Here is a 23855-nt window from a genome sequence, read left to right on the forward strand (position 1 = left end):
GACTCGAACTGCAGTCGAGTACATGGGAGTTTAGCGACATAACCACTATGCCAACTGCTGGACCCAGTTATCCTTAGTCTTTTTGGTAGTATCCATTTTACCAGATCAGAGGTAATATCTCATTTTTTTTTAATTATAAAGAATTATTTTAGTTAGCTTTAATTATTTATTTTAATTTGACTAGAGAGGGACAGAGTGAGAAAGCAAGAGAGAAAGCGAGAAAGCAAGCTGCCAGGTCCGATATGGCGGTTGGCCATGTGGGAGTCCAGGACCCTTAAACCACCAGGCCACCTGCCGACCCCAATTTCTCATTTCTTTAAAATATGCATTTCTTTGATGATTAATGATATTGAATATTTATTTAATATGTCTGTTGACCTTCTTTATTTTTTCTCTTGACTAACATCTATTCGTCTTTTGCTCATTTTTAGTTCACTTTTTGTTTTCTTACTACTAAGTTGTTTGAGTTTCTTAAACATTTTAGATATCAACTTGTTATTAGATACATAGTTTGCAAATATCTTCTCCTGTCTCACAGATTATCCCTTCACTCTGTTGATTGTTCCCATTGATGTGCAGAAGTGTTGTAGTTAGACATGTCTCATTTATCTGTTTTTGCTTTTGTTGCCTGTACCTTTTGGGTCATATTAAAAAAAAAAAAAAAACTTTGCTGAAACTGATATCATTAAGTTTTTTTGTTTATTTTGTTTGTTTGTTGTTCTTGTTCTGTTTTTATGTTTTTAGATTCTTTGTCATACATTACATGTGCTTGCCAGAGAGAGGAATAGTGAGGAATCAACCTCCCTCCTCAGAGGGAAAAGCCACAGCACAATCCCTGCTCCTCCATTCTCCTGCAATGTTGGGCATGCACACACATTCACCCGGCATGAAATTCAAGTTTCTAGGTCTGGGACTCAAACTGCAATTGGTCATTTGGAAGTCTAGCACCTTAACCACCATACCACATGCTGGCCCCATCATTAAGTTTTTACTTGTTGTTTTGCTTTGCTTCTTTTGTTTGTTTGTTTTAGCTATCTAAAAAAAAAAATCTACTAAAAAATATGATTATCTTTTAGTAGTCATACATGTCTTTATTGGTGTCCTTGTCTCTGTGGTCTTTTCACAAATAAATTTTTACTTGTAGTTAATAAGCTTGATTGTTTTGTTTTGTTTTTTTAGAGGTTTTGCTATAGGGTGCATGAGCTCCTCAGAAAGACAGAGTCAGATACACAGAAAGACTCCCTGGGGAGATGGCCACGCGACAATCCCTTCTTCTCCATTCTCCTCTTGGGATCTAGGGCATGCACGCACACGTGCCTGGCCTGAGTTTAAGCCACCAGGTCCGGGACTCGAACCACAGTCAACTACATGGGAGTCCAGCGATATAGCCATTACACCAACTGCTTGTCCCTGTTGTTAATAAGGTTAATAGCTTTGAACATCTATAGGTATGTCATTTGCTGTGAGAGTCATGGCAAGGTGGAAAATGATATAAAAGAATATATGAAGTGTTTTGATTTTATTTTTATGTAGCAACAAAAATTGAACTTTAAGACCAGCAGATAACATAATGGTTATATTGTTGGATTCCCACAGGGCTGGCCGCAGTTCGAGTCCTAGACCCAGTGGCTTAAAGCTCACACTGGCATGTGTGTGTTCAGGCCCCAAATCCTGAGAGAATGGAGGAGAAGGGATTGTGGCATGGCCATCTCCCTCCCCAGGGGTGATTCTCACTTTCTCTTTCTCTGTCTCTCTCTCTCTGTCTCTCTAGTTAGCACATGCGCCCTATAGCAAAAATCTTTCCCCTGCTCCCTCGAAAAAAAAAAATGAACTTTGAAGATTTAATAGGCACTGAAATTTTTACAACTTCACCTGAGAAGGCAGGGAAATTTATTCCCAGAGTTATGTACTGACAAATTTACAAAATCTTATTTATGTAAATATAGTCAAGGGTGATACATCCATAATTTTCTTCACTAGAAGGTAAGAATTAGGGGGACAGCCATAGTATGGTGTTTGCGACAGGTGGATCTCACATTGCTGACTAGGTAGCTCAGTCCTGGGCCTGACACTGGCTTGAAAAACACTCTGGGAATGTGTGGATGCATGCCTAAAATCTTGAAAGGAAAGATGGAGGAGGAGTGATTGAGGCATGTCTACCCACCATGGGTGGTTGTTTACTCTCTTTCTCTGTCTGTCTCTCCTGTTTTGGTGAGCACATATGCCCTCTACCAAATTAAAAAAAAAAAAGAAAACAAACAAACAAAACAAACAAACAAACAAAAAAAACACATGCCCTCTACCAAGTTAAAAAAAACAAAAACAAACAAACAAAAAAACAACTGTAATTATGTTTTAATGATGCCCATTCATGAAGGATCTTTCTACAGACAAATATAAATATCACTTGGGCTTACCAGTTATTTCCCAAGCATTTTTTTAATAATTGCAGCATTTTTTATAGGGGAGTTGTTCTGGTAGGAAAAAAAAAAGCATGTATATTTAAAGAAATCGTATTTAAAGCAAAAGGAAATAGAAGAAAGTCAATGTTTAATGTGGGAGAAAATTAAGTACAATGCAGCATAAATATTGTGATTAATTAACATATTGTAATTTGGAGACAAAAGACTTGTGACATTTTAGAACTTTCTTATTTTTATGAAAATAAAGCATAAATTAAAAGTTTGGATTTTTTAAACTTTATTTATTTATTTATTCATTTCTTCCATGAGCTAAAGACACACACAGACACAGAGATGGACACCCCCAAAAAGATCTTCATCTTCAGATTCACCCCAGTCCCAGTGGCTTTGGATCTAGGAAAGCCACTATCATATGTTGGTCCAGTTGTGTTGACACTGAACCACTACCAGGCTCCATTTAAGATATTTTATATTTATAAAGAATGTTTTCATTTTTAATCAATAAAAGCATAATTTAAAAGCATAATTTCTTTCCCAAATGAAAATTTAAAATGTTGATTATTAGTGTTTGATTCACTAATTTGAACTAAGAGTGTAATGTTAATTTCGAAGTTAGTGATTAGTAATATACATTAAGATCATTAGTCAACAGTTGTGTTTTATTGCAAGCAACATAATTTGTGAGAAGATTTCATAGTAAGAAATGCATTTCTGTTTTAAGTCTGGCACTTGTAAGTTGCACTTTTGTGAGAGAATTATTAATATTCATGAGACTTATTTTCTCACTTGTAAAATGCTCACGGTGAGGTTACGAAATTAAATTAATAACTGTATATGAAAGTGTCAATCGTAGTGCCTGATACAGAGAAGATCTTCAGTGAGTTCTACTTTATTATTATTCCTTATATAAACTTAAATAATATAGCAAATAAACACATCTTAATTTGAAGCTATTTACCATAGTATGTATGATATGTATGGATATTTACTGTTTCTAAGATATTGTCCTTACATATAATGATATGATTATAGGAATGAAAATCAATAGCTCTGATAAAAATTTAATAGATATAGAAAATATCTTCTTTACCTAGTGCTAGAGAATATATATTGAGGGCAGGTCATATACATCATAGGCAACAAGGTGATAAGGCAAGTAATTTTAAAAATATATTATAATAAGTTTTTTATTATAATATATTTTATCCTGAAATTTAACCTCTCAAGACCACTTCATTGGAGGAGATATTTTTATGTTTTAAATTATTATTATTATTATTATTATTATTATTACTAGTTTTTGACTTGTACCATAGGGTACGTGTGCTCATCAGAGAACTACAGAAAGTGAGGGAAAGTGAGAATTTATCCCCTAGGGGGGAATGGTCATGCTGTAATCCCTTCTCCAGTTTCCTCTTGAGATTTTAGACACAAACACACACACACACACACACACACACACACACAGTGTGCTTTCAAGCCCCTTGTCTGGAGACTCAAACAGTGGAGTTGGCCATATGGGATCCAACATCTTAACCGCCATGTCATCTTTTGGTCCTAAACATATTTTTATGTTTTAATGTTGTTAATGCTTTCCCAGCTATGGTCAGTTTATGAAGTGTAATCTAGACGCCATCAGAGTTACTCATAGCTTAATGGCACATGTGAATCACAAGTTTCTAGATGTGAGGCAATACTCTAGAATATATTTAACATAATAATATAATAAATATTCTGAGTCAGAAAAGCTCTGTTTAAGAAGTCGTGACCTAAGATTGCTGCTCTACCAAACCTATGTTTCTTCCCATAGCCGAATTTAAATGTCAGCCAGGTCGATTTCAGTGTGGAACTGGACTTTGTGCTTTGCCTGCCTTCATCTGTGATGGAGAGAATGATTGTGGCGACAATTCTGATGAACTCAACTGCGGTAGGAGATTAAATTCCTAACTGAGGAACATAAATCTAATTCTTACCTGCTTAGCGCTGCACTCATTCAAATTCTGACACAGGTCAGATATTTTTGTTTTCTCTGTCTTGTAGACACACATGTCTGCCTGTCTGGTCAGTTCAAATGTACCAAGAACCAGAAATGTATCCCGGTAAATCTGAGATGCAATGGACAGGATGACTGTGGTGATGAAGAAGATGAAAGGGACTGTCGTAAGTCAACTGAAAATGTTCTGTGTTTCCATACTTCTGACTCCCAGCTGAAATAGCTCCACAAATTATTACACTTAAATTGGAATAACATAGAAAGGTAAAACAGTAGTTATGGTCAAATAATTATAAACAGTTGCCAATTAGGATAGAATACTGAGGAATCTCTAAATGAAGAGTACAGAGAAAATTAAAATACAAATGATCTTTACTTTAAAAGCTACTTGGAAATTATGACAAATATGAACAACAATTCATCCCCATCATCCTTAATAGAAGCATCAAAACAACATAGCAGTTGATTATATTTCTTATAAACTGATATTTTAGCTCATATTATTTAGATGTAGATAATTTACTTCTCTTCATTCATTAGTCATTTGAAGCCAACTTTATCTTTATTTGATGCAGTTTTGCTTTTCATGATGAAATTGAACAAACCTATGACAATAAATATAAAATCTAAGCAAATAATCTCGAAAATTACTTTTTATAAAACTAAGTATTACTCAGTTGAATATATTTTAGGCTACTTGAAATAATAATAGCAATTTTTTTATTCTATTCATCTCGTATTTCCATCCCTCACCACAAGTCAAATTACATTAAGTGGAAGGCAAAACACTTTGTGCCATACGCACACATGCACGTAGGCAGGTGTGCACACATGTGAGCCCACACATGCAAACACACATACACACACAGAATCTGAAGGATAGAGCACCCATCAAGTTTCAGGGTTTCAACAGAAAGACTGTCAACATTTCTGTCTTGCTGAAGTTTTATTTTATTCCTCTAAAACTTTTATCAGTAAATAATGTGCAGTCATCCAGCAATTTGATTAAGACGGTGCATTCAGAATAAAGTCAGTACCAGTTCTTTATGGTTAGCCATTCTAGAAGCTGATCTATTAAACTGACTAGGATTTGTGATGCAGTTTACAGTCTGAGTTGGATGTTCACCACTTCCCTCGAAAACTCAGCACAACTCCTAGAGATTTTGATAAATTTTATGCTTTTTATTTCCTCATTCACTTAATACCTTACTATTTTAATTTTATTTTTCTTCATAAAAATGCATATGTATAAATTCTTAAATTTACCTACAAAAAAATTTATAAAGGCCCTGAATTCTTTATTTTTAAAATTCATTTCCAAATATCTAATCAAGATTTTTTAATAACTATGATCTATATCAATGTAATTGCAGAAATATGTTTTGTTTATTTGCTTCTACTGGGAAGGATATTAGGAATACATTATAGGTAATTAAAAAGTAAAAATCTTCACTGTTAAGCTATATTGGTTAAAAAAATAATATGCTTTAAGTGAATTGTCTTAAACATTTGTGTGTCTAATTGCTTTTTGATAAGTAAAGTGTTTCTTCTCTCCAAAGCTACATTTTAATACATGTTTTCCTCTTAAGCTGAAAACAGCTGCTCGCCAGACTATTTCCAATGTAGAACTACCAAGCATTGCATTTCTAAGCTGTGGGTTTGTGATGAGGATCCAGACTGTGCAGATGCATCAGATGAGGCCAACTGTGGTGAGTGTTTTGTGACTATAGATCTTCACTATTTGTGACATCATTGGAGATGCTCACAATGAATGAAAATTGAACACAATACTTACAAGAGACAGTATCGTCTTTATGTTTTTAGAGTCATAATATTTGATTTAGCTCTTTAACAAAAAGCTTGGAAGTGTAAAATAGAAGAGTGTTACTTAGTATAATCAAAAACTCTATCATTTAATAAAAATTTAAAAGTGGGAAAAGGCCACAATCTTTGTGTATTAAAGTATGTATATAATCATTTGGTAAATAAAATAATAATTTTAATCATTTTTATATTGTTCTATAATTCATTTTTTTCTGCTTAAATACATAATATTTTTCACTCTTTCAAATATTTCTATCTTCATTCTTAAACATAGAAACACAAAAAGGAAAATATATAAGCATCTTTTCTGTTTTAGTAGGTAACAGTATTCACCAAGGTTAGCATTTGGTTTTGAAGCATTCACATTTTCACTGCAAAGAAATTAGTATTATCTTTACAATAATTATTCCTTAATTACTATTGTCGAAATTGAGAATATATTCATTCTGTTGAATGTATTTCGAAAATGTCAGCAGTGAGATGGAAATGAAGAGTAGGTCCTATGTATAATTCATCTCCTCAACATTTAATAGACATTAGTTGAGCCTATTTTTAGGCAAATGTGCCAATGAGGGATTGTTGGGGAAACAAAGAACATTTCCTCTAGCAATAGACTTAAAAAGACAAAGTTTATCCAAATTAAAGATAGGGCTTTCAGGCTTCATATTCAGAATTTTACTAAATGCATTTGCTGGATTCCACGCTACTCTTATTTAACTTTTATGGGGGAAATAAAAATAATGAAAATCCTTTAGGTACTCTGAATTTCCATTTATATTGAACAACACTTATGAGCTAGATGTATAATCACTGGCATTAATAACATGTCTTTACGTTGTTTTGCTAATGCTATCTTTTATATAATTGTGTTTTCAGAACATGTAATCAGTATCGCTTATCATAGAATCATAAAACTACCATTTACCACTTCATGGAATCAGTCTCACAATCAATTCATAAAGCCTCATACTATATTCAGCACACATTAATCCATAACAATTACACAGGACTTTTGCAGGCTAGGGTGCATTACTGGCTAGTATGCTGTTTTATTACACTTTTTTTTTTTACCAAAGTGAAATAATGGCTTAATAACTCTGAATAATTCTTGGATGGAACATTACTTCTGTTTCTCTCTCCTTCTCCCTTGATTCAGTATGATTTAACTGTTTTTGGTAGATTATATTGTTCAAGTCTATAGTTAGCATCATCCTAGTAACAATGGCTAATGTTTTATTGGTGCTAACCATGGAGCCTAGAAAATGTGTTAAAGCCTTTACAGTGACTACCCAACATAATCTCTTTATTACTTCTATTTTGTTGACAAGAAAAATGAGACACAGACATGTTATGTAACTTACCCCAAATCCCACAGCTATCAAATGGTGAAACTAGATTTGATTCCAGAGTTGATACCAAAGCATGTACTTTGAACTTGTATGGACACAGCATAACTCCACCTCACTCTTCCCATATAAAGAGGAAAAAAAAAATAATGTTTTCAGTAATGAGTTTAAATAGGATTCTCCCAGGCACAAGTATTTCTGTAAGTTCTAAACTAGTATTATGCACATATACACCCATAAAGAGGAGGGTAGGAGAGATGGTTGCCATTTGGCCTTAAACCCACTGTAGAATTTTATTGTGGGTATGTGTGCATTTAATTTAAAGAAACGTCTATATTATATGATAGTAAAGCATTTCACCATCTTTGTTTTTGAAGGAGATAAGAGGCTACCTCCTTCCCTTTCTTCTGTTTTCAGTAAATATCAAAATGTCATATATTTATGTCAATTATGTTAACACCCTGTGGGAGATTCTCTTTGGATACTTCTACTGAGTGAGAAAAAATCCATAACACTTTTTAGAGATTATCCCTGTCATGCCATGGCCTTATTGTTTGAAACGGTTGTGTGTTTCTTTGTGGAAGAAATGGAACTTCTCTCACTATTCTACATGCCCCATGCCCTTGGGACCTAGCAGGGTGCATGGTGGACTTTCATTAAGTGTCTGCTGAGTGACCAGTCTGCTCCCTGTTCTGAGGCATCCTTGTAGCCCATTTTGATTGCATTCCCTTCTATATAGCTCATCCCAGTGCTAAGTTTATGGGAAGATTTTCTTAAACTCACACATTCGCTTAGCTCTTAATCCCTTATTTCTGAAAGAATCCAATTCTATGTAGAACTTCAGCTAAATATACCTATTGGGTCACCAGTATTTATACTTATCTGAAGCTCTATATGTAATTGGATTTCTTCATTTTTTAAAGTCAGCATCATAATTTGCTCTACCTTTATGTATCCTAACTTAAACCGTTTGTTTTCCTTTAAATTGTGTAAATAAAACCAATGTAGAAGAAAAAGAGAGAGACTATGGAAAAACAGAGCAGAGTAAGTCAAAAAAAAGCAAAACACACATGTAGTTTAGTTAAAAATAACAATAATGCATAAATATTTAAAATTATTATACATGTATATTTACTGTAATACCACATACTTAGCTCAGTGTAATTTTTGAAGTCTGATTTTTACTTACAAATTTAACAACTAACATTAAAACTGTAGAAAAATATGCTAGTGTAGAATTTAAGAAGGCTCAATAAATCAGTTCCTTTCTTAAAAAATTAATGATGGAGCATGTGCATAGACAGAAGGGAGAGGTGGAGGGGGGAGACTGAAGAACCCTTCACAGGGCTTGGTAATGCCGTGATCTCCTTTCAGTCCTCCAGGATCCTGGGCACAACTGGGGACTTGAACCATAATCATCATGTGGCTTATAACTCTGTATTTCTTTTCTTTTTTTTCTTTCTTAAGTTCACTGAGAGAGAGAGAGGGAGAGAGAGAGAGAGAGAGAGAAGCACCCTTGACAGGGCCTTACCATGCCACATCCCTTCCCTCCAAACTCTCTTGCCAGCCTGAATAGGGATGAATATTCATGGCACCCAGCATGTTTCAGGATGACCTGGGATGCAAACCATGATGTGTCATGTGGCTCCAACACTGCAGAGCAGCACACTAGAGCCTGTGCCACTGTGACTGGGCCAGGCTTCTTAAATAGCTTTAGAAAACACTGTTTAGCTCTGCTTCTGTGTAAGTAAATATACACAGTCATGCCAAGTTAGTCCTTCTTCAATTGTGAGTGATTAATACTCCTTATAAATTTACTTCTTGAAAGTGTTAACTCTTTTTTTTTTTATTCTACACTCAGAGGGAAAAACAAACTTTTAAAAATGAAGATACAATTTGTCTTTAAAAAGTTTATAAAATGGGACCAGTAGGAGGTGTGCTGATTAGGGTGCTGGACTTCCACATGGTTGACCATGGTTCAAGTCCCAGACCTGGCAACTTGAAAATCACACCAGGCATGTGTGCTCCAAATTCCAGGAGAAGTGGCCAGCTGGTGGTGTGGTGGTTAAAGGTGTTGGATTCCCACATGGCCGACTGTGGTGCAGGTCCTGCACCTGGCGGCTTGCTTTATCACTTTCTCTCTCCCTCTCTCTCTCTCTCTCTCTCACTCTCTCTCTCTCTCTCTCTGCCCTTCTCTGGTCAAATTGAAATAAACAAATGAATAAATAAATAAAGTTAACTAAAATAATTCTTTAAAAAATATTTTTAAAAATCCAGGAGGAGAACAGAGAAGGGATTGTGACATGACCAACCTCCTTGGTGTGGTGGGGTATGGGGATTTCTCACCTTACCTCTCACTGAGCCTCTGTATCCAGGATTTGAATCACACAGTTGGCCATATGGGATCCAGCCACTTAAACCATGCCACGTGCTGTGCTGACAGAAACTTCTTTACACACCAATATATCACTCTTTGTTAGGATGGCACTTGCCAAAGTCACTTCTTACCCTGGAAAAACAATATACGATGAAAAGAAATGAAAAGTATATTGTTTAAACTCTTTTCTATATTTCAAATCCTATACTTATTTGACATAATGTATTTCTAAAATAGTATTTAATAACATCTGTGGAGTCATTGTCTCTCAGAATATGCTTTGGACATGTTGCTTTATAATACGTATATGGGAGAGACAAAGCATGCTTTAGTGCCTTTTATACATTAAACTATTTTCATTCCAATATAGTCCTTAAAGGAAAGCCTGTGAATGGGACCAGGAAATAGTCTTCTATCTTTTATTTGAAGAAATGAATGACCTCCATGTGAATTATTAAATAATCCAAGTGGAATGAATACATTATCCTTTTTATAGCTTCATACATTGACGTCAGTATCTTTCATGTACTGACTGTTTCTACCAAAAGTCTATGCAATTTGTTGATGTTTCTTTTTCTTTTGCCTTGCTCTCTTAACAATAAGAGGAAAATATGAGCCTTAAATTTTCTTCACAAAGTTAAAAACACACAATAAATTTGAAGGCATGCCAAATATTCCAGATTCTGCATAGATCTGTAGTGAAAGGCGTGAGAGAAAATCGCTTTTTGCCTAGCGGGATTTATAATTGAGTTCCTAAAGAAGAGAAACTATATATTTGTTTTAATAAAAAAGCTAGTTTGATTTAGTTTAATTTCTTTAAAGGAATTGAGTCAGGAATTTATTTTTTGTGATATTTTACTTTCAAAAGCTTCTTTTGTCATACTGCCTTTCAAGTATTTTTTACCAAGTATGTTGGTTCTCCAAAGATAAAAAATAAAATAACATGCATACATGCACACACACACATCCACAACTGGTTTTGTATTTATAATAGTATGTAACAATAAAAATAATTAGATACTTTATTGGGGGAAAAAGAAATAAAGAACTTAAAAAATCTCTGCTCTTTCAGCCTACCTTTGAAACAAAAATATTGACCTTTGATTTACTCTATAAAATTCTGTAAAGAAAGATTCTGTGCAAGTATTCTTTAGGATAGCAATTTACATAGTGACTAATCGATTATTTGCAGTTTTAGTTATTACTCTATTTTCCTTAGCACCATGCTTGTGTGATTATGTTGTGTGTTATTGAACAAAAATTAATAGAATAAAAGATTATACAGCTTTCTTTCAACACCAACACCTGATAAATACATCTACGTATAGAAAAAATTATTTTTCCACTTCTTTTCTTCTTCATTTTTTTTTTTGCTATAGGATATGTATGCTTGCCACAGAGACAGAGACAGAAAGAGAGCAATCACCTCTTAGGGGATAGTCACGCTGCAATACTTTCTCCTCCATTCTCCTCTTGAGATTTTGGGCACCCACACATACATGCCCAGCATGTGTTTTAAGCCACCAGGTACAGGATTTGAACCATGGTTGATTATGTAGGAGTCCAGCGACGTAATGATTACGCCTTTTGCTGCTCCTTTTGTCTTTCTTTTAAAAGACCTACTTTGTACTTACATGTCAAAATAAGTTTGAGAATCCAAGTGATGTCAGATTTCACTTACAAAAGGCTATTTTTAGTTAGTAATATCTTGGGACATTAAATAATATTAACAAAAAACCTATTATAGAGTTATAACTTACCGTTTAGGCTTTGTCATCTGAGTATAGTGAACAGATGTTGGATACACGGCAAGTCTGATATTCAACTGGTGTTACTTTTAATGCCTAGAATGCAAGGCTTTGGGGCTACATTTTTCAAATCATCAAGCTGCTGTTCATATGCTCAGTGGTTATGTAGAAAATAATAAGAATGGAGGGAGAGGTAATGTAGGATTTAGTTTAAGAAAACCTTCTCTGCTCTTGCTGAATTATGGGCATGAGAGAGTTATTGCTTATTTATGTTTTATTTTAATTTCATTTTATTTTATACATTCAGTCAGTTTACATCACTTAGCTTGTAAAGTGAACTTAACCAAGCAGGAATAGACATCACTCCAGTCCAGTTCAGGATACTATATGTGTTATCATGAACAGATAATAATTCATTTCTCTGTCCCATAAATATCTTACCTCTCTATCTTTCTCCTTAATTTTTTCCATCATACTCTCTCCCTTCTCCCACCTTCTTCCTACACTGTCTTCAGTATGCCTAACCATTTCCCATGCTTCTATATCCTCTAGTCTTTCAGGTTCCACCATAGAGTGTGAACAGTCAGTATACGTTAAGTGGAGACATACAATGTCTCTCTTTTATGGCATTATTCAGAATTGCTAGACATGGAACCAACTCAAATGTCTACATGCAAAGAAAATGGGAAAAAGTGTGTCACATATACTCTATGGAATACTATTCAGTCATAAAAAAAAAAAAACCCAAGATTCTGGCATATGATTTAAAAAAGGAGACAAATATTGCTTAGTTTTATTATCCTCTGAATTATAAACCCTCTAATATTTCCTATTTTACCTACAACTCTTGAGTAAGATTGTAAAAAAAAAAATGCATAAGTGCTCTATAAGTAACTTCTTTGAACCTGAAGTAGAAGTGACTTGAGAAATATTATTCAAGGGCCTGAGAGAGAATAGACCTCCCATTTGACACAAGGTTTCTCACCTCTACATATCATTTATATGTATAACTATGACACTTCCCTTCCCAATTCCACATTCTAAGATAAACACACAAGCAGAATGTAAATGTCCCCTTTCTAATTTAACTGCTAAATTTTGACTGATAATTGGAGGGAAGCAGAAGAATATAAAATGATGCTCTTTATTGAAAATCAAGTAATTCTAATGTTTTACAAAGCATATTTTTTATAAAAAATGTATTTGGATTGTGTAAAATGTACACCTTACAGGGGCAATCAGATCTCTAATTTAAGTTCATATATTAATATTTAATCTAAGTAAATAAAAAGTTACAAGATATTTACATTTTATTTAAAATGCCCACATAAAATTTAAAGCAACTGTTTGCTCATTTGTTTAAGTTTATTAAAATAATTTTTTGAAAATCCTGAAAGAACAAGTGTTCTAATAATTACATGCTGAGTGTCAGACTCAATGAAAATTTTATATCAGAATTCTGGAAATTTATTTTTAGATATTGACATGTATTTACCATGAACTTTAATTTTATTGAGTTATTGAAAGTATAACATCTAACTTACTTTGCATTGTTGAAGATATTTTTAAACATTTTTTTAGAATTTTTCAATTTAACTTTATTTATTTATTCATTTATTCTAATTTGACCAGAGAGAAACACACAGAGAGAGAAAGAGAGAGGGAAAGTGAGAAAGCAAGCAACAAGATCTGGGACTCAAATTGTGGTTGGCCATCTGGGAGAGTCCAGTGCTTTAACCACCATGCCATCTGCTGGTCCCCATATTTTAAAAGTTTTAATCTAACATTTTTTCCTTCTCCATTACCAAGTAAAGTCCACGATTTCTTGGATGACTTAGTAATATATATGGCTGTAGGATCTTCATTAAGTACACTAATTTTTTTAGAGGTTTTTACCTTAGGGCACAAGCGCTCACCAGAGAAAGAGAGAGACAGTGAGAGAAAAGCAAGAAACCATCCCATGGGGGGATGGCTATGCTTTAATCTCTTCTCCTCCATTCTTCTCCAGGGATCTCAAGCACACATGCACACACATCCTTGTGAGTTTCAAGTCACCAGGTCTGGTACTCAAACCACAGATGACCATGTGGGAGTGTAGTACTGTAACCATCTGCAGGCCCCAAGAACATTTTTATTAGATTACATTTTTAAATCAAACATAAGTCCTTTTATATTTTAATCTCCTTTGTTACTAAATTCTGACATCTGAGAACAAAATGTAGTCAGAATATTTAGTATATTGCCTAATTCCAATTAATTATAGATTTACTACAGAAGGCTCATACAGCTGTGTCACTTCGCAATTATATCTGCACATCATGGAGTTAGGTGCCTCATGTGGATATGTCTACCTGCCTCTAAAACTTCTTTATGGATGATAAGTTGCTGTAGTACTTTGTGAAACCTGTTAGTGGTTCCCTGGATGAACTTCAAGTTAGTGAGAATCTTTTGGAATAAAAACACAGTTCTTCAGTGTTGTCCTTCCAATGTTCAAAGCCTCTAGATTCTTTGTATACCCAGGCCATGGGTCCTGAAAGCCCCATTACCTAACTGTTGAAGAATCATGAAGGTCATAAACTGCCTCTGACAATTCCTTACCTCAAAAAAAAAATTTTTTTTTATTTGCCAAAGGGTGCCTGTGTTCACCAAAGAGAAAGAGATTTTTATAAAGTGAGAAAGCACCTCTCTCTATAATGCATGGTCATGCCACAATCCGTTCTTCTCCATTTCTTCTTCTATTCAGGATTTTGGTCATTTACATGAATGTGCTTGGCCACTGGGTCTGAGACTCGAACTGTAAGGTCAGCCATGTGAGACCCAGTGGCCTTAACGACCACACCTCTGGCTGGGCTGTCACGAGATATTTTCTGAATACAATATTCTGATATTTAGTTCGTTTGTGTGTGTGTGTGTGTGTGTGTGTGTGTGTGTGTGTATAAAGGATATTTCTTGAGTCAGAGAAAAATTAAAATTACTAGCTGAAAATACAATACCATGATACATACTTTTGCTTTCAGAATTCACCATGTCTGTTTTCATAATGTCTGAGTAAAAATAATTGCAGATTAGCCTTTAAAATGTTATTTAAAATTAATATTGGAAATATGTAATTTAAAAGCTTATCAAAGGAGGAATTGAAAAACTATGCACAAGATTGAACTTCAAAGGTCTCTCAAATCAGAATCTCCTATTCTTTGCAGAAGAGAGCACCAGATGGTTTTAAAATTCCAGGATAAAATGAGATCATCCCACAACATTTGCTCAGTTTGTATTATCTGTTCCTTTTTGATATTAAATTGTCAGAAAAATCATGACTTTTTTTTGTTTGTTTTTCAATGCAAAACTACATCACGACTTTTCCAAGAAATCAATGTTTTACTTATATAATTAAACTGTTTTTGTATCATTATAATGTTTATTATAAAAATTAACAAACTTTTTAACAAACTTTAAAGATAATTAACAAAAAATATACGAAAAGTTAAGTAAATTATATTGGTGACTGAGAGTACTCAAAGATGTTTCATAGTATCACTAATTAATAGTTTTGAAATTTTTTATGTTGCTTGGGATTGTCTTAAGTGCTCTATGTGGATTATTATCATTTAATTCTTACAATACCCTGTGAGAGAAAGAGGTAAGGATATAAGACTCAGGAGGCGTAAGTAGTTTTCTCATGGTTACCCAGGTAGAAAGTGTGCAAGTAGATATTTGGATTCCTAGGATTTCATCTATGCAGCTTCCTTGACTTGCTATAGTTTGCAATAAAGCAAGGAAGTAAGACTCAGATTCAAATGATCTGAAAGAAATGGAGTAGATAATTATCATCAGAAAATATTTTTAAATAGTCTTAAAAAGGATCTGCTGTTACTAACAGAGACGAGAGGCATGGAAATACAGTGGTACATTGTAGACAATTTGAAAGTAATGATAAACTAGTTGATAGTCTGTTTTGTATTATCATCCACTAGTAGAAATTTAAACACAATTGGTGATAGATTTCCTTGTCCATGCAAGAGCAGAGCAGTGATCATGATCCAAAATGGAAATCTAGTGGCTCACCATAAAGATAATAATAAAAATAAATACAATAAAAACAATGTTACTGAAGTCTAGTATGAAATAATTCTATTTTGACACTGGCCTATCAAAACCCAGCTCTCTCCCAGAGAGGGATTAGTGAGTATCAGAGAAGCCCTATATTCCCATGATAACGCTTTTCACAATGAAACAACTAGGAAGAATGAAAGAAAATTAAACAGGACGTACTTTCCTTTCCATTCAATGTTCTCTAGCATCATGTTTATGCACCATGCAAGCTATCTGGTGTATGACCTACAGCTTACCATCTAGGTCACACGTGTCACTGTTGCGACACTGTTCTATTCTGTGGGGACTACCATAGCAAGGCATGTACCCTAGAGGGAATTCCTCTCCCCCAGTGTGTCAGGATTATCTCAGTTTGTATTATATTTTGAGATTTTAACTTTTTTGTAGTTTTTTTTAGTCTGTAAATTTTGTTCGGTGTTGCATTTCATGAATGCTCATGAATTTCCTGTGAGCGTGGGGAAGTTCACTGGGGAAGTAGAATTTTCTATGACAAATTTAGGTCACAGTTGTATCATGAATCTAGAAACGAATTTAAACATGAAAAGTGACGTTTTTCAAAGCCGAGGCTAAATATATTCCATAGTAGAGAAGAATATTCATTCATTCTCTTTTTAACAATGATTCAATAGGATAGTTTGTATAATTTTAGTGAAATGAACCAATAATAGTGGTTTATATATTTTATTTTTTTTTGAAGAGGTTTTTGCTATAAGGCACATGCGCTTGCCAGACAGACAGAGAGAAACAGAGATAGAAAGCGAGAAATCACCCCCCCCCCCGGGGGGGGAATGGCCACGCCGCAATCCCTTCTCCTCCATTCTCCTCTCAGGATCTTGGACATGCATGCACAAGCGCCCGGCGTGAGTTTAAGCCACAGGGTTCAGGAGGTGAATCGCTATTGACTACATGGGAGTCCAGCGACATAGCCATTACGCTAACTGCTGGTCCCAATAGTGGTCTATATATAAAAAAAATATATTTTATTCTAGGGCTGGCAGGTGGTGTGGTGGTCAAGGCACTGGACTCCCACATAGGTTTCCGTGGTTCGAGTTCTAGACCTGGTGGCTTGTTTTCTCACTTTCTGTCTCTCTCTGATAAAATTTAAAAAAATAACAAAGTTGAATAAATAATTCATTAAAAAATATTCTATTCTCTTTCAAAACTTGATAATAATTATAAATACATCATCTGTGATTTTTTTCTTAATCTCTTTTTAGAATAAATGTTGCATTTCGAAAAATAAAATTTCCAAATAATTTCAACTGGAAGAAAATGTCTGTGCCAAATTTTCTTGGTCAAGAGACCCCTCTCCATTTAGCTCTTCTCCCTGCTGTCCTTCTTCTTTTTAAAATTCCAGATCTTGGTAAAGAATTACATGACAAATATGTTTCAGATTTCTTCAGCCCAACACAGTAGTCTTTAAGTTCAGCCTACTACCTGTTGAACTTCTTAAGAACAGAAGTAGAATTATTCAATTTGAAACATAGTAGACATTGAATTAAAATTTCCCGATGAACTGAATAAATTAACATGGATGTAGTTTGAAGTTTTAGGCTGTTTATATTCTTCCTTAAACTTTTCTAGTGTTAATAATGATATTATATCTTTCATGGTAGAAATATTTTATTAATGTTTTCCATATAGGTAGGTTTTGTTGAGTGCCCTACTAATGTCCATATCTCTGTCCCTCCTCTCTCTCTCCTGTGTGTGTGTATGGGGGGGGGCAATTGTATAAGAAAACATGTATACACATGCACAAATATATTTTTTTGTTTTAGGTACATGCTCGGATATTTTAGGTATACATACACACACATACACATGCACAAACATACATATATTTTTGTTTTTCTGTAGGTGCATACTGGAATATTTGGGGGAATTAGAGGCATTAACAAGGTTCTAGTTTTATGCATTATATAGGCCATTGAAGGAATTGTAATAGTGCTTTTTAAAATGATGTCTGGGGCCATCCGTGGCATGGTGGTTAGGGCAGGTGGATTCCACCTGACTTTCTCTCATAGTTCAAGTCTCAGGTCTGGCAGCTTAAGAAACTGGTCAAGCATATGTGCATGCATGCCCCAAATACTAAAAAGGAGGAGAAATGAAGCAGAAGAGATTGTGGTGTGACTATTCCCCATGAAAGGTACTTTCTCACTTCTCTGTGTGTGTGTATATGCATGTATACGTGTGTCCCTCCACTCTGGTTAGCACACACACTCTCTGGCAAAAAAAATAAATAAATAAAAGTAAAAGTAAAATATGTCTTTACTGTGTGCTTATTCAGCCATTTCTCCTAATCTAAACAAAATAATAAATATTTTAAATCAATTCTAAAATTATTATTATAATTTGTTATTACTATTGGCTGAATAAATGATTATTAAATATATTAAAATTAATGGCCATTGAGAAATGATTTTATTATACTAATATTTACTTTTAATATCCTTTCAAAAGGCTTGGTATGGGGAAATGGAGGTTATTAACACAGTAATTTGCTAGAATTTATTGAAAAATTCCACAAGAAGAAAGCATTTCTTTTCTTTTTCTCATTTCATGAAACTTGGTTGTTGACCACTGAGCTTGAGTTGTCCAGATCTTTTTTTGGAAGATGCGGTTACATCTTGGCACTAAATGCTGTATTTGCTGGCAATAAAACAAATGCAAGAAGGGAACATGCTAAAAACTTCTAGTTTAGAATAAATGATTCCAAAGTAATTACACATGACTTTACTGGCTAAAAGTATCACTATGATCCAAGAGCACTGATGTGGGCTGAAGGGTGGGAATGCCAGAGATTTTTTTCATACTATTCAGGTTTCACGGCTGGAATGAACTGCCTTCTGATAGTGCAAAATTATCCATCCACTCAGTTTCATTTTTTGGCTCAATGTTGTGACTCAGTAATTTTCAACATCTTACCGACAGATGGAAAGTGTTCACTAGCCATGTTGTTGAATTAACATGGAATGCATTTCTTAACCACAATAAAAGACGGGGCTGAAAATGTCAAGTCCACCAAGTTCCATCTACATGTATACTATATAGTTAATTAAATCTTCACATAGAAATGGTCATTAGGGGTCATCAGGTTAAAGTAGTGTTGCATCTATCATCCCCAATCAAAACAACAAACAAATGATACTTAATTAGGTCTAGATAAAATCCCCACACTAAAAATTAGGCCCACTTTCTTCTTCCTTTTTTTTTTCAATAGAAACTGTGAATTTCCTATTACTATATAATACATAAATGTATGTGCTGCTTCTGTGTAGTTGCCTTTTGAAAGAATCCAACAAAGTCTACTGTCTCTCTTACAATGATATAAGTTCTAGAGGATTGATTCTATATAGCTTCTATTCTCTGACTTATTACAGAATCTTGCACAGATAAATATTTGAAAAAATAAAGAAAGAAAGAAATGAAAGAAAATAGAAACTTTGGTTCATCCAAATATTAGAAATATCCACTCAATGGGACCAGCAGTTGGCGTAGTGACTTTGTCGCTGGATTCCCATGTAGTCGACCGCAGTTTGGGTCCCAGACCCAGTGGCTTAGACTCAAGTCAGGCATGTGTCTGTGCGTGCCCAAGATCCTGAGAGGAGAATGAAGGAGAAGGGATTGCAGTGTGGCTAACACCCCCCCCGGGGGGGGTGATTTCTTGCTTTCTGTCTCTCTGTCCCTCTCTGTCTCTCTGGCGAGCACATGTGCCCTATAGCAAAAACCGCTCCAAAAAAATATGTATATATATCCACTCAACGTCTGGACATGGATATTCTAGTTTCCATATTTTGTGTTTGTATGTATTTTATTTCATTTCATACTGCTTGGTCCCTGGATCAGTTCAATAGATTGAACTTGATTAGTGTGCAACATTTCCTTAAGTTGTAGATAGATTTAAATGTGTAGAAACATTGCTGTCTTCTGTGAAACCTGTATGACGAGATGTACCTCTACATCTGCAGGGAGAAAAGCGAGCTGTGACAGTACACTGGGCAGTGTCACAAAGAGCCCAAGCTCTGGAGTCACTAGAAGCTGCATTCTATGCTTTATTTTAATATGTATTAATTGGATATATTTTTTCACATCTCACTATTTATTTGTAAATGGGTATACCACTTGTAACCTCAAGAAGCTGAAAAGAAGGTAAAAATACAAATGACCTTGGGCTTATGTTTAGATTTACTATTATCTGGTACATATTCAGTAGAAACTGCATGTAGCAGATAATCGTGACATTGTTTTTCACTTCAATGTAGTACATATAACTTATACCAGATATTAAGCACTTTTTATAAACTGTGTTAGAGGAGTCTGCCCAACTCTAGGCTAATATGGGGTCTTGAGCACATTTAAGGTATGCTAGGTTAAGATACCATGTTCAGTAAGTTAGGTATATTAGATGCATTTATGCTTTATGTTACTTTCTGTATATAATGAGATATATCAAGACATAACCCCATCATAAATTGAGGCATACTTATAAAAGTATATAGTACCTATCACATAGAAGACCATCAAAAATATGTTTCTGTCTCTTTCCTAAACACTCCCCTCAGTACTCAGTACGTAGTATTGACATGGGCTCAAACATCCAAGTATGTGTCCTTTAATGAAGAGCTGTGGGAACAAATAAGAGATTATAAGTAAAGTTTTGTAACACTGAAATAACAGAAGTGTTCTTTGAAATCTTGCATTTCTCATGAGTAGAGGGGGAAAGATAGTAAATGATTAGAATCGATCTTAAAGGTCATATGGCTAGTACGAATCTTCAAGTCTATATTATGTAACTATCACAAAATACTGGAATCACAATTCCATATAAGAACTGTAGTTTTCTGAGTCCTGTTTATTTACTTGGTTGTTAAACAGATTCATTTGAGGTATAATTAAAAGGTACTAAACCACACAATATAAAAGTACAATTTGATAAGTTTTAACAGGTGTAAGCATCCTTCTCATCATCACCACAATCAAGATAATAACTATAAAAATTTCCTTTCCACCACTTCCTGCATCTCTGCTTCCCCAGGCAACCACTTCATGTCTTTCAGTCACTACAGATTAATGTGCATGTATATAAAACTAGAGTTAAATAGTTTATACCTATTGTGTCTGACCTATTTCACTCAGATTATTTGTTTTGAGATTTATCCATGTTGATGGTTACCTCAAATATTCATTTCTTTATGTTGCTGAGAGGTGTTCTGAGAGGTGTATGGATATAGTTATTACCCACTCACCATTTTATGATCATTTCCATTGATTCGAATCTTAGAATATGGCAAATCAAACTACTATGAGCATTCTCGTATCAGTCTTTGTATGGGCACATGACATCTTTTGTAGTAGAAGGCTGGATTATACGATAAGCATATGTTTAACATCAGGAAAATACCACTTTTTTCCCCCACACCATCAGGATTTTAGAATTCTAGTCTCTCCACATCCTTGCCAACAGCTAATATTCTGAAATTCCAGACATTCTAATAGATGCATAGTGGTATCTCAATGGTTTAAGTTGCATTTCATTAATGACTATTGATGTTCAACATTTCACGCGTTTATTTGTCATCTGTGTCTTCCATGGTAAAATATCTGTTCAAATCCATTTCCCAATTTTTAAAGTGGATAACTTATTTTTGTCATTGGAACATCTTTATATATTCTGCATCCACATTTTTTTTCTTCCAGATAAGTGTATCACAATTTTTTTCTCAGTCTGTGTTTTTCATTCTCTGCTTCTACTTACTTTGTGTTTAATTTTCTCTTTTGTTCTAGTTTATTATTGTAGAAAATAAAGTCACTAATTTGAAACCTTTCATTTTTGTTTTTAATATAGGTGTTTCTGTCTACAAATTTCTACCTAAGTACAGCTTTTGCTGCATTTCACACAGTTTTATAATTGTGTTTTATTTTTACTGAGGTCATTTTTAAAACATCACTTTTTTTTGGTTATTTAGAAGTACATTGTTTAGCGTCCGAACCATATTCAGGATATTCTGTCTATTTATCTCTAATTTAATGCCATTGGTGGTCAGACTATATACATTTAATAACTATGTTCTTTATAATTGGACTGAGGCTTTATTTTTCCCTCATAATTTAATCTATTTTTTATAATGATGCACTAGAAATGAAAACATTCTGCTGTTTTTGGGCAGAATATTCTGACCATTTCAATGAGATAGAATTACTGGCAGTGCTGTTTAGGTGTTTTAGGTCCTCAAGAGTGTGTGTGTGTTTGTACTTATTTTAACTATTGATATTAGGTATATGTTGACTCTTATTCTAATTATCTATTTTTTTTTATTTCTCCTTGCAATTCCACCAGTTTTTGCTCCAAGTATTTTGAAATATTTTATTGATACATAAACATTCAGAACTGTGTTTTATCTTGATAGACTGACACATTTATCATTAATAAATAACCTTATTCATCCCTGTTAATATTCTTTGCTATGAAATATACTTTGTCTGAAATTATTTTAACCTCTGCAGGTTTCTTTTGATTAGCATTTATCCACATATGTCTCCCTAAGTAGCAGTGATGTGAAATCAAAACCTTGGATGATCAGGCATGTCTATGTCCTATATCTATTTGGTCCATAAACAAGGCCAGGGTGGCATGGTTATTTTAAAGCCTGTAGATTTATCTGTGTTAGGAAGATACCAAGAGTGATGGTTCTCTACAAACCAGGAAATGAATTTGGTCCTGGGACAAATGTATTACATAGGAACACATGAGCAACTGAGGGCATCCACTTTCTCTGGTGAGAAGACATTAGCCAACTCTGTATTTTTAGCTACTATGACTGAATCAAGGTCACAACAGTAATTTCTCTTTATAGTACAGTTGCTGCCTTAATTCTTTGAAAGCCTCGAAAAGCATATTGTGAAAGACAGAAGAGACTGGAGTGGTTGGAGCCCAGAATCTGGGGCCATATGGGCATAAGAAGATGTTTGTTTCTGTTCAGGGCTCAAACCAGGCTTCAAAAGGAGGGCAAAGAAGCTACAGAAAGTAAGACTTGGATGTACCCTGCCTCCTGTTTTGTAGTGAGATTCTATCTCTTTTACATGAAGGCATTATTTCACTCAGGATATACTTTTATTAGATAAGTCACTGTTCCTTAAAGGTGACTTTCCTAAAATTTTTATTCTTTTTTTCTTTCATTTTTTCTTTCATTTTCTTTCATACATTCAATCACTTTATTTATCTTACAAAGTGAATATTTCATCAGGTGAACATTTCTCCCTAGTCCAGTTGATAAAACTGTAAAATATCTTCAACAGATAATACTACATTTCTTTGTCCCATTAATGCTTTTGCCTTCTTATTTTTCTTCTAAATATCCTTCCTCAGACCCTACTCTTTCACCCACACTATATCTGGTATTTACATCTATATACCGTGTTTCTATATCTTTCAGTTTTTCAGTTTTTCAGTGTGGACACTCATATATATATTAAGTGGGGGCATACAGTGCCTCTCCATAGCCTGGCTTGTTTCACTCAGCAGCAAATCTTGTATATTTTTCCACTTTCTGTCAAAAGCCAGGGTTGTGTTGATTTTTTTTTTAATTTTTTTTTATGGCTGAATAGTATTCCACAGAGTATTTGTGCACAGGTTTTCTATCCATTCATCTGTTCGTGAGCATTTGGGTTGTTTCCATGTCTTAGCATCTGTGAATAGTGCTGCAATAAACATTGATGTGCAAGCACTTTTCTGATTAAGTATTCTTCTGTCCTTTGGGTAGATACCAAGGAGTGGGGTTGATGGATCAAAGACCCGCAAAGCACAGTCGATAATCCCCAAAATAGACAAATGGGATTACATCAGACTAACAAGTTTCTGCATGGCAAAAGACAGTAATTAGTGTGAATCCACAGCCCTCAGAATGCGAAAATATTTTTGTAAACTATGCATCAGATAAGGGACTGATAAGCAGAATTCACAAGGAACTCAAGCAGCTGTTTCAAGAAAAGATGATCAATCCTATTAAAAGATGGGAGAATTAGTTGAAAAAAAAA

At 34.3% G+C, this 23855-nt stretch overlaps 1 protein-coding gene across 1 annotated transcript in view; it reads left to right on the forward strand.

Annotated features, from left to right (window-relative positions):
- LRP1B (LDL receptor related protein 1B) overlaps window positions 1-23855 on the forward strand; it is a 1871701-nt gene that overhangs the window by 1652739 nt on the left and 195107 nt on the right. The window contains exons 68-70 of the mRNA XM_027765590.1: window positions 4234-4350; window positions 4464-4583; window positions 6006-6125. Coding sequence (XP_027621391.1) covers window positions 4234-4350; window positions 4464-4583; window positions 6006-6125 — 357 coding nt within the window. The remainder of the gene's footprint in view (window positions 1-4233; window positions 4351-4463; window positions 4584-6005; window positions 6126-23855) is intronic.

Source organism: Tupaia chinensis, unplaced genomic scaffold, assembly GCF_000334495.1.
Source record: "Tupaia chinensis unplaced genomic scaffold, TupChi_1.0 Scaffold138757_1, whole genome shotgun sequence".
NCBI classification, from domain to species: domain Eukaryota; kingdom Metazoa; phylum Chordata; class Mammalia; order Scandentia; family Tupaiidae; genus Tupaia; species Tupaia belangeri.